The sequence below is a fragment of the Gekko japonicus genome, unplaced genomic scaffold (assembly GCF_001447785.1).
Source record: "Gekko japonicus isolate JY-2015 unplaced genomic scaffold, Gekko_japonicus_V1.1 scaffold5510, whole genome shotgun sequence".
NCBI classification, from domain to species: Eukaryota; Metazoa; Chordata; class Lepidosauria; order Squamata; family Gekkonidae; genus Gekko; species Gekko japonicus.
The window spans coordinates 1-12,415 of NW_015172183.1; the positions used below are offsets into that span (position 1 = coordinate 1).

The 12,415-nt window shown below is 48.6% G+C and overlaps 1 protein-coding gene across 1 annotated transcript in view; it reads right to left on the minus strand.

Moving 5' to 3' along the window:
* Positions 1-1,645: 1,645 nt before the first annotated feature.
* The window catches only part of LOC107118691 (obscurin-like), a gene marked incomplete at its 3' end in the record, with an annotated part of 32,998 nt that continues 22,228 nt past the window's right edge, over positions 1,646-12,415 (minus strand). Inside the window, exons 9-14 of the mRNA XM_015421052.1 lie at positions 12,196-12,273; positions 10,353-10,525; positions 7,832-7,858; positions 5,665-5,817; positions 2,296-2,341; positions 1,646-1,723 (exon numbers count right to left, since the gene is read on the minus strand). Coding sequence (XP_015276538.1) covers positions 1,646-1,723; positions 2,296-2,341; positions 5,665-5,817; positions 7,832-7,858; positions 10,353-10,525; positions 12,196-12,273 — 555 coding nt within the window. The remainder of the gene's footprint in view (positions 1,724-2,295; positions 2,342-5,664; positions 5,818-7,831; positions 7,859-10,352; positions 10,526-12,195; positions 12,274-12,415) is intronic.

Here is a 12,415-nt window from a genome sequence, read left to right on the forward strand (position 1 = left end):
ACAGGACTCCACTGCTTAGAGGGAGCATTCCACAAGAAGTCATGAATAGATGCTCTGCTGTTGGAAACCATTTTTAATTCGTACACATCAGCCTAAACACCCACAATTCTTTTTTCCCCCTCACTTCTTAAGAAATACAGAGACTGCCCCTAACCTGGATAGCTCGGCAAGCCCGATCTTGTCAAATCTCTGAAGCTAAGCAGGGCTGACCCTGGCAAGTATTTGGATGGGAGAACTCCTTGGAATACCAGCAGTTGGGAGGCCGGGGCAGGCTTTATTCAGCCACCTCTCTGAATATCCTCCAGGCCTCCAGTAGGGGTCAGTCACCAGACGCAAGTAGCGGCAAGTACTTGAAAGGGCAACCTCCAAGGAATACCAGAGGTGGGCAGACATTTGGAGGTGCGTTCTGTATAAAAAACTGGGTCTGCTTCTCCGTAATGTGTGAAACCGCCCTTTTGAGAAATGTCCACGTAAAAAGAAGAAGAGATTGGATTTATACTCCACCCTTCACTACCCGAAGGAGTCTCAGAGCGGCTTACAATCTCCTTTCCCCTCCCCACAACAGACACCCTGTGAGGGAGGTGGGGCTGAGAGAGCTCTCTCGAGGACTGCTCTTGAGAGAACAGCTCTGAGAGAACTTGTAAGTGACCCAAGGTCACACCAGCAAGCTACATGTGGAGGAGTGGGGAATCAAACCCGGTTCTCCCAGATTAGAGTCCGCGCTCCTAACCACTACACCAAACTGGCTAACAGGATAAAAACAACCACTGCTCTTAGCATTGGTATACCGCTTTCAAGCAGTTGAAGTGCTTCGTAGACATTATATTGGTAGCAGTTCTTACAACAGCCCGATAAGATTGGTCAGTATATTTTATCCCTTACTGGAGATATCAGGGGTTTGAGGTCAAGAGGATGGTTTGCCTCAGGCCACCGAATAAGTTCATGGTGAGGCAAGGTTCACACGGAGAATGTTCTGATTCATTGCTTAGATTATTTAAACATTGCTCTACAATTGCCCTCATTTCTTTCATCGTTATCTTGAGCAATGGAAATTCCTCTTTCAAATTCCTGGGATGACTGACAAGCAGAGACACAGGGCCACTGAAGGTATGCTAAGAGGGCTAAATAACATTGGCAGATATCCAGGGTCAACTTCTCCTATCTAAGCATAAAGGATAAATAGAAATTGTCCTCAGTCTGTACATGGGTCCTGGTTGCAACATTCACAATAACAAAACAGACTACAGGGATCCCCAACCTTTTTGAGCCCATGGGCCACTTTTGGAATTCTGACACAACATGATGAGCAAACCCACAAAATGGCTGCAGCAGGAGGCGGAGCCAGGACAAAATGGCTGCTGCAGCATACCTTTTGTCACACACTACACTGGTGGCAACTGCTGCCACAGCAGCGTTTTAAAACATCTGCACAGTCAATCAAATCTCCAGTAGCCAATCAGAGCCCTTACTGGGCAAAAGCCCCCCTGGCAGGCACCAACAAAGGCTGGGGGGGGGCAACCAGGACACCCACGGACTCCACGTTGGGGACCCCCGGACTACAGGCTGGTCGATTCTCTAAAAAGTTAAACATCTTCCAAAACATGTAACCAGGAACAGTAAAATGGCTGAATGGATGACCACTGACCTGCCACTTGCTTCGAGAGACAAAGAATTTGAGCTGGTTTGTATCTATAAAATGAGATTCCTCGAGGGAGGGTTTATTCTGTAAAGGGGGAGGGGAAAAGTAAGGATGAGAATACCATCACAGTAAAAATCTCGATCTTAAGGTCTTTAGTAAAGGTAAAGGTAAAGGTTCCCTTGCTCGAAAGCCAGTCGAGTCCGACTCTAGGGTTGCGGTGCTCATCTCCGTTTCAAAGCCGAAGAGCCAGCGCTGTCCGAAGACGTTTCCGTGGTCATGTGGCCGGCATGACTAAACACCAAGGTGCACGGAACGCTGTTACCTTCCCACCGAAGTGGTACCTATTTATCTACTTGCAATTTCTTGCTTTCTCCGATTAAGGCCATGTTCTGGGTATCCCCATTTTCAGGGGAGCTGCACACTAGAAACAAGACCTTGCTCACAGCACTGGATCTGGACCGGCGGGTTGGGGGGCCTTTTGGCAGGAAAACCCCTGCTCCCTTGGGGGACCTGGCAGCCCTACTTGCGGGCCGCACAAGAGCCCCGGACGGGCCGCATCTGGCCCTCGGGCTTCATGTTCGACACCCCTGCCCTAGAGGCTTAAAGGGTGGGCCCTCTCTCTTTCCCACACCGAGAAGCAACCTTTCCCGACTTACCACAAACCAGCTATGGGAGAGGCATTCCCTGGCACTTGGTCTTGCCCTGGAGACACAGAAAAACACGTTGTAGCTTGCCGATTCATAGTATGCATTTCTATTCCAGCATTGTTTAAGTGAGGATATCGCCACACAGGGGAAAAAAACCCTTCTGCGCGGGTGAATTATTTTAATAAGGGCCTTCTGGTAAACTGGAAACACTGTGGTGTACGGGGTCAGTTTAGAGTGGCCTGGTGGTGGCTGGAGACCTCCTGGGGTTACAACTGGACTCCAGGCAACAGAGATCAGTTCGCCGAGAGAAAATGGACACTTTGAAGGGTGGACTCTATGGCAGTGTACCCCATTGGAGCACCTCCTGTTCCCACAACCCGCTGTCCTCAGACTCCACCCCCAAAATCTCCAGGTACTTCCAAATCCAGAACCGGAAGCCCCAGATCTGCTTCCATCAACCCTAACCCTCACCTTTCTCCCTCCTCTACCTTCCTCTGCCCCCCTCGCCCTTCTCCACCGTCTAGCTCAGGGGTGGCCAAACTTGCTTCACGTAAGAGCCACAGAGAAGAGACGTCAGATGTCTGAGAGCCACAAGACGTGGACACAGATTACACATTTTTACTGGGAAATAGGCAGATGTGCTTTTTGTTAACATTAAATGAGACTGCCCAAAAAATAATAACAAAAGCGGTCAATGCGGGTATGGGATCACGATGTTTATTTGTCCAACGATATTTGTTCGCTAGTGATGTCTCGCTTCCCCGGCCGCCCTGCTGGGAGCTACGCAATATGTGTGACAGAGCTGCATGCGGCTCTCGGGCCACAGTTTGGCCACCCCTACTCTAGAGAGTTTCTATAACAGTATTACCATTGCGGTGGGCACCACCGATGGAAACGCCCTTTAGATTTAAAAGTGATAAATAAACAGTACGCATTTATTAGATTTTTTTACTCCATCCTTTCTCCCGGGATATTTGAACGTGGCACAAACATTTTCCTCCCATTCTCATTTATCCTTACAACAATCCCAAATGTACGCACCTGGAGCTGCCTTAGACCAAGTCTGACCACTGGTCCATCTAGCTCACTAAGGGCGAATCTGCATTTGCATTTTAAAGTCATTTTCGTGCTGCTGTGATGCCGTCTTTCTCTATGCTTGTTTGAATGTTGTTTGGAGAGGATTCTTTTAAAGCAGTGCAGAGGTGCAATGACAGTGGAGCTGCCCCAAAGGATGATAAACATATGTGGACGTGCGAAAGTATGCTAGCACTCTTGAGGTGTGAAAACGACACCAAATGTAGACAGCTTTTTTGAAGATGGAGTCAAAATGCTGGGACACCGGTGGGAAAGACAAATGCAGATTCCGCCTAAGTTTCCACCATGGACTGGCAGCAGCCCTCCAGGGTCTCAGGGCAGAAACAGAATTTGGTATCCGAAGAAGAGGAGGAGGAGGAGGAGATTGGATTTATACCCCGCCCTTCACTCGGAGTCTCAGAGTGGCTTACAAACTCCTTTCCCTTCCCCTCCCCACAACAGACACCCTGTGAGGAAGGTGGGGCTGAGAGAGCCCTTTCGAGGACCGCTCTTTCAAGGACAGCTCTGGTCAGAACTATGGCTTGCCCAAGGTCATCCAGCGGCTGCAAGTGGAGGCGTTGGGAATCAGACCCAGTTCTCCCAGATTAGAGGTTGACAGGCTAAACCCCCTCTCCTGTCCCTGCACAGCTCTGAGGCAAACTGAGGCTGCACAAACCTCTCTTTTGCATTCGAGGGGCAGACAGAGCGAGCTCCTTGTCATACCCACTTGCACCCTCCAGAATGAACATGGGATCTTCTGATATGATAGAGATGCTCCGTCCCTGATCCCTCACAATGACTGTGAGGTAAATTGGGCTGACAGATCATTTTGTTGTTGTTGTTCAGTCGCACAGTCGAGTCCAACTCTTCGCGACCCCATGGACCAGATCACGCCAGGCCTTCCTGTCTTCCGCCGTCCTCTGAAGTTGGCTCAACTTCATGTTCATTGCATCTATGACACTGTCTGACCATCTCATCCTTTGCCGTCCCCGTCTTCTTTGACCTTCAGTCTTTCCCAGCATCAGGGTCTTCTCCAGTGAGTGATCCCTTCTCAGTGGGTGGCCAAAGTATCTGAGCTTCAGTTTCATTATCTGGCCTTCCAGGGAACAGTCAGGATTGATTTCTTTTAGGATTGACTGATTTGATCTCCTTGCAGTCCAAGGGACTCTCAAGAGTCTTCTCCAGCACCATAGTTCAAAGGAATCTATTCTTTTGATATGACAGATCATATCTGAGTCATTTAACCAGTTTTTTTGACCACATGGAGATTTGGAAACCAGGTCTCCTGGATCTTCTCCAGATGTCTAACCCTGTCCCCACATTGGTAAGCACTCTTTAAACTCCCCGCCAACGCTCCTGACCTGGATGGCCCAGGCTAGTATGATCACATCAGATCTCAGAAGCTAAGTAGGGTCGGCCCTGGTTAGTTCTTGGATGGGAGACCATCATGGGAGACCACGGTCGCTACGCAGAGGCAGGCAATGGCAAAGCCACCTCTGAATGTCTTTCACCTAGACTTGGGTGCCAGCTTAATCTCATCAGATCTCGGAAGCTAAGCAGGGTCAGCCCTGGTTAGTACTTGGATGGGAGACCACCACGGAAGACCATGGTCGCTACGCAGAGGCAGGCAAGGGCAAAGCCACCTCTGCCTTGAACACTCTACGGGGTCCCCACAAGTTGGCTGCCACTTGATGACGCTTTGCACCACCCTAGCATGGAGCCGTCATCATGTCCAGGTAGTGTTTGGCTGCAAGTATATACAGTAGTACTGTATGGCTGCGAGAGTTGGACCCTAGGGAAGGCCGAGTGCCGAAGAATAGATTCTTTTGAATTCTGGTGCTGGAGAAGACTCTTGACAGCCCCTTGGACTGCAAGGAGATCAAATCAGTCAATCCTAAAGGAAATCGACCCTGACTGTTCCCTGGAAGGCCAGATAATGAAGCTGAAGCTCAAATACTTTGGCCACCCAATGAGAAGGGAGCACTCACTGGAGGAGAAGACCCTGATGCTTGGAAAGACTGAAGGTCAAAGAAGAAGGGGACGGCAAAGGATGAGATGATTAGACAGTGTTATCGAGACAACAAACATGAAATTAAGCAGACTCCAGAGCATGACAGAAGACGGGAGGGCCTGGTGTGATGTGGTCCATGGGGTCGAGAAGAGTCAGACTCAACTATGCCACTGAACAACAACGGCAACAAATATTTTTGCAGCTACTTGTGAGCATAGGTCTAAGGGTCAGAGAGACGACTGCTTTGTCCCCACCTCCAGCAGACCCTGGGAAATGACAAACCGTGTACTCACTCCGCAGACTTCTGCAGTATCTTTCTGATAAAATCCTTTCCATCGTCACTCAGACTAACAAAACCAGGAACGTCCCACGAAATCCTCCCATTCTGTATGTTTAGTAGGGTCGCTCGGTCGTTTTCTCCGGCAAACGGAGATTTGCAGGTCAAACTAGTTGTTTTAAAAGAGATGAAACAAAGCCAACAGACGGAAGTTTGTTCCTGAGAGCCATTCATGAACAAAGAGAAACAGCACGGCCAGCTGATATATCGCTGTCCACATGGTTGTACCGACGGCTGTACCCACAAACATGTTTAATACCTGTTGTAGATTTTCCGAGTTGTATGGCGGTGATCTTGGCATTGTAGGACCTGACGTTTCGCCAGTAGCTGTGACTGGCATCCTCAGAGGTATAACACGGAGAGATGGGGTACTCTCTGTGTCAAGGTGAGAAGAAAATGGTAGGCAGGTAATTTATATCTACTCAGGAAGGTGGGCTAGGGCTGAGTCATTGTCTTGTAAGAGTTCCCCAGGCTGTGACATGCTAATGGCGAAGCTTTCCTGAAGACGTACTTTTGTATATGGATTGTTTCCTGAGGAGGTTTCCTGTTTCCTGAGGAGGTTCTTTTGCATGTGGATTCTAATCTTATCTGTAGCGCTATTGTCAGATGTAGAGCCTTTTGTGTTTTTCAGGACAGGAAACCATGCCCTATTTATTTTTAAAGTCTCTTCTTTCCAATTGAAATTGTGTTTATGTTTATAAATTTCAATGGCTTCCCATTGAAAGCTCTACATCTGACAATGGCGCTACAGATAAGATTAGAATCCACATGCAAAAGAACCTCCTCAGGAAACAGGAAACCTCCTCAGGAAACAATCCACATACAAAAGTACCTCCTCAGGAAAGCTCCTCCATTAGCATGTCACAGCCTGGGGAACTCCTACATGATAATGACTCAGCCCTACCCCACCTTCCTGAGTAGATATAAATTACCTGCCTACCATTTTTTCTTCTTCTCACCTTGACACACAGAGTACTCCATCTTTCTGTGTTATACCTCTGAGGATGCCAGTCACAGCTGCTGGCAAAACGTCAGGGCTTACAATACGGCCATACAGCCCGGAAAATCTACAACAGCTAATGAACTCCGGCTGTTAAAGCCTTCGACAACAAATATGTTTGGTGTTGATCATTTACGGGGCTGGGAGAAAAGAAAACCTGGCCCCACCAACGAAAACTGATAGAAGGGTATGGAGTGTAAAAGTGCCACTCTATCCCAGAGACGATGTGTTCACTGCCCTGAGGGCTGGATGCAGAGTTATTTGGACTCCCCCCTCCACCCAAGAAAATCCCACGCCCCACCCAAGATCTCCTCACCAATATGTTCCTTCTGCTGTTAATATGGAACAGCCTCCATCTTTCTACGTGATTGGGTCAGATGTATACTGCTACATCTACCTTGGCTACGGGATGCCTTAACCAAACCGTCGGAGGACAGCTTTGATCATCGGATCTCACAGTGACTCAGGCCCGTAGCTACAGTGGGGGCATTTCGGGGCTAGGCCCCCTGACTTACTGGCAAGCCCCCCCGACTTCCCATATCCAGGCCGGGGCCCCCGAGCAGGGAAGGAGCCAGGTATTCCATTAATTTGATTAGCCAGTGCCCCCTAAGAAATTTAAATACCCCCCCAACTGAAAAAATCCTGGCTACGGGCCTGCAGTGACTAGGTGGAAAAGGTCACTGTTGCCCCACTTAAGAGACAGGGTTTGTTACCTGGTGAGACAATGAACTATGAATACATTAGTCATTGTGCAAGTCCCCATTACACATGGATGGCCAAAGAGTAACCATGAGCTCGTTGCGATCGTCACAAAATTCGTGTCCAGAAGCACCGTAGAGACCAACAAGATTTTAGGGGTATAAGCTTTGGAAAGTCAACGTTTCCCTTCGTCCAACCTGTATCTGACAAAGAGAGCTTTGGCTCTCAAAAATGTATACCTTGAAAGTCTTGTTGGCTTCTGGGGTAATACTGGACTGAAATCTAGCTGTTCTCCTGATTACCAACACAGATACCCTCTGAAACGATAGTTATTGCCCCATACAGGGACAATTCTTTAGGCCTTATTTAGAACTACCTTTGATAACGTAAAAATGAAGATGGTCTTGGCTCTCAATCGGCTTACCTTAAATAGCTGATAACGCCAACAGGCCTGAAGAGAGAAAACAAGTTTCAAAAGCGACATTAGTGCCCATGGAATCTACAGACGATTTCACCCCTTTCACAGGGGAATAGCCTTTAAATAAAGATTTTGTTTTCTACTTGATGCCAACAAAGAAGGACTTTAAGCAGGGAGATCCTTAAACAGGTCCCCCAGGCCCCCCCCCACTTTTTTGAGCTTACAGGGACCTTTGACATTCCTGCACAGTGTGGCGGGCCCAGCCACAAAATGGCTGCCACAGGAGGCCAAGCTAGCCACAAAGTGGCTCCCGCAACTTATCTCAGTCACACAATGACTGTGGTGGCTGCCAAAGCAACATTTTTAAAGAATCCGCACAATCAAATCTCCAACGGCCAGTCATAGGCCTCACTGGGCAAAAGCTCCGCTTGACCCCATCAACTTCCTAAAAACACTTGGCGGTGGGGATGCCAGACCCCCTGGTGGGGGCAGGGGTCCCCCACTGCCAGGCCCCACCTCTCTGTCTCTGATCAGCTAGCCGGAAGGGGGGGACTTACCTCCCAAAAAAGGGAGGAACGCCCAACATTTCAGCAACGTGTCGACATGGGTATAGGAGGGTATTTCCTAACTAGGCACCTAACAGCAGGCTCTTCTTGGATTCGGCGGTGGGTTCGATGGTGGTTCTTTTTTTCTCATTTCCATCAAGGCAGTAGCGGCTCCTTTCTAGCAGATGGCTCCCACAGAACACGAACGAGGCAGCTCGATTCTTTGTCCAATCGGCTCCAGTCTTCGTTGCAGCGTCACGCTCTCCAGGCACTGGTTTTCGTACTCGGGCTCGTTGCTCGCCGCTTGCCGTCATCTTGGTCTTCTCTTCATCAATTCATCACCATTGCCGCTGCCTTTTAACACCGATCACGGAGGAAAGGTGCCCCCCGCTCATAAGGAGCAGGTACCCATTTACCTACTTGCCCATGCAGGCTTTCGGACCGCTGGGTGGGCGGGAGCTGGGACAAAGGGCCGGGAGCTCACCCCGGCCGCGGTGGGACTCGAACTGCCGTCAGTAGTTCGGCTAGATTAACCTGCAGGCTTTTTAACGCCATGCGCCACCGCTCCCTTCCATTCTGAAATCACTGACTCAGCACTCAGCAAGGCTGTGTAAGCCCATCAGACCAGGTTTTTGTTCGTGCACCCCGATGGAAAGATATTGAGGTCCTCAGTGGAGTAAAGGTTTGATCATATGAATGGAGTTTCCCAAAACTCTAAAGCCTAAGAGCGGCCAGTTAGTTGGGACAGACTACTATTACATAAGACAAGAGATCTTGAAGAGGCTTGAAGAGATAACTTGGAAATATAGGCCGATGTGCTTCGGACAACATTGACTACAAGGTACCATACCCCTGAGATCAACCTATTTTTGTGTAAGCCGCCCTGCGCCCGTTCGCGGGAAGGGCGGGGTATAAATGCAATGAAATAAATAAATAAATAAATCCTGTCCAATAACTGTAAGTATCCACAGGAAGTTCTGTTCTGTGTAGCAACCTCTCATCAAAATACCGGTGTTACAGGCACATAAACCAATCTGGTATCACCGATTAGCATCACTCGTTGGGGCCAAACCAGATGTGGTGTGGACAGCCATTCAAGCTCATTCGTGTGTCTGTCCAATTCAGATATAAAGCAATGGATGGGGGTCTAAATGTTTACATCAAAAGGGTTGGAATCAAAGTCCTATGAGGAAAAGCTGAAAGAGTTGGGTCTGAGCCTGCGAAAGAGAAGGCTTAGAGGAGACATGATGGCAGTCTTCAAATATTTGAAGGGTCGTCATGTAGAAGATGGAGCAGATCTATTCTCTCTTGCTCCAGATTGCAAGACTAGATCTAAGGCAGTGGTGGCGAACCTATGGCACGTGTGCCAGAGGTGGCACTCAGAGCCCTCTCTGTGGGCACGTGTGCCATCGCCCCAGCCAGGCCCAGACCATCATTAAAGTGTGGAATTCTCTGCCAAAGTAAATGAAAGCATTTGGGATTGCTTTCCTTGCTTTGTTTGGATCATCTTATGTTAATGTAGGAGTTGTTTTTTTTCTAAAGTAAAACCTCAGTATTCAGGTTAAATTGCCGCGTTGGCACTTTGCGATAAATAAGTGGGTTTTGGGACGCAGTTTGGGCACTCGGTCTCTAAAAGGTTCGACATAATTGATCTAAGGGGTGGAATTTACAAGGGAGTCGATACCGGCTAAATATCAGGAGAAACTTCCTAACTGTAAGAGTGGTTGAGCAGTGGAACAGACTGCCTCGGGAGGTGGTGGATGCTCCTTCGCTGAATGTTTTTGGGTATGCTGCAGACTATCTTTCAGCTATGCTCCTGCAGAGTGCAGGGGGTTCGACTAGATGACCTGCAAGGTCCCTCCCAACTCTAACATTCTACGGTTCTATGAGCAGATGACTGATGAGAACACATCCTAGGTGGACGTGGAACTCTAAAAGTATCCTGCATTTAATAGTAATATACATATATGTAGGTATTTTACCAGATATCAGATGCCTTGGACACTGGTGACTGTGAGAGAATTTCTGGGGAGACAAACTCCGGAGACCCGTATTTACTGTACTGCGGTTCAGATGGGTTTATCTTTTGAGCAAACCCAAAATCGCAGATCTTAATGTCGTCTTTGTCGTCGTAAACCATCAAGATGTTTGAGGGCTGTGGAAATAGAAAAAGGGCGGGGGAGACGTGTATGTACGAGAGCCTGAAGCTTACCATTCCTTGAGCCCCCAAGGTCATCTGGCCCCACCCGCACCTGGACAGCAGACGTAGGGATTGGAAACTTGACTTTCCCCCAAAAAACCCCGAACTGGCCAACCTTCCAAGGAGCCTCTGCCTTCACTTTCCTCTTGATGGGCCCCTGCCTGGCTCTTATAGGCCTTCTGTTAAGCTGTAACAAGAGAGGCCTGCAACTTTGCCCAGTAGCTGGGAATCTATATCAAGTGGAGTCAGTTGGGCTGGGGGGTCTCCTGCTGCCAGGCCCCACCAAAAAAGGGAGTATTGCCTGGCATTTCTGCGATGTGCCTACGTGACCTGGAAGTGTTGGGGATGATGCTCTGGTTTTGGGGGGGAAACTCTATGGTAGGAGCTAATTCTACCATAGAGTTTTGCCTAAAAGCCAGAGCATCACCTCCCAGCATCCCCAACATGCCTACCTCACTTCTGGGTCAGGTAGGCACATTGCGGAAGTGCTGGGCATCCCTCCCTGCTCCTGGTACGTGCATCTCCTTTCCCTCTCTAGCTGCTCAGAGAGACCTGGCAACCTGAATTATGGGGCACACAGTCATTGGGATGGGGGCATAACTTTGGCACTATACACGAAAAAGAAGTGGCCTCTGTCTCAGGCCTAGGAGAAATATGTTCCAGAAGACTTGAAGTTAGGGTTCCCATTTGCCTGCTTATGGTGGGAGACCTCCAGCTGATGGCAGCCCTCGTCCGCCGATGCTCAGCTGATCCTGGGGAGGAAAACTGAAAAGAAAAGGGGGGGGCTCAGCTACTTACAGGAAGTTCTGGCCACAGAATTCCTGATGATTCCTAGAGTTACTATAAGTGACAAGGGCAGCTCTAGGAATTGTCAGGAAGTCTGTGGTCAGAACTTCCTGTAAGTTGCTGAGGCCTTTTTTTCCCCCTCTCCCTGGACACAACCCTCCTGCCAGCAACCTGACCTGAAGTGTTAACTGAATCCTCAGAATATGGGGACGTAGGCCGTGGAGACCATTGCTCCAAACTGAGGCCCTTGAACTCCGGATCTTGCTCATCTTCTTTCTTCACACCAAACACCAGATAGTTAGTAGTAAAGGTAGAGATAAAGGTTTCCCTTGCTCAAAAGCTACTTGAATCCGACTCTAGGGGGCGGTGCTTATCTCCGGTTCCAAGCCGAAGAGCCAGCATTGTCCGAAGACGTTTCTGTGGTCATGTGGCCGGCATGACTAAACGCTGGCACATTCCCACCGAAGCGGTACCTATTTATTTACTTGCAATTTCTTGCTTTTGAACTGCTAGGTTGGCAGGAGCTGGGGCCAGAGATGGGAGCTCACTTTGTCATGCGGCACTAGGGTCCCGAACTGCCGAGGTACAGACCTTCCAATCTGCAGCTCACTGTCTTAACCTCTGAGTACTCAAGGGTTTATGCTCATTTTGTGGCTTTCATCCCTCTTAGAAGGGGAAATACGACCCAAAAACTTTATAATACACTTCCAAAATTGTCCTTTACAGCGGAATATCCCCACAGACACCCTAACACGTCTCCAAGAAATGCTTCCTGCAGCTCATGAAACAGTTCCCACCACTGCGGAGATGAACGGACGATGAATCTCTGCGAAGCTTACCTTAATGTCCAAGTGAAGTATTTGGTTCTCATGGATGTATGCAATCCCTTCTAAAAGCTGTTTAATATATAGCTTGACCTAGAAGTGAAAAAAAATAATCAAACAGATTAATAGGGGATTTGCTTAGGTTTCACAATAAAGAAGAAGAAGAAGAAGAAGAAGAAGAAGAAGAAGAAGAAGAAGAAGAAGAAGAAGAAGAAGAAGAAGAAGAAGAAGAAGA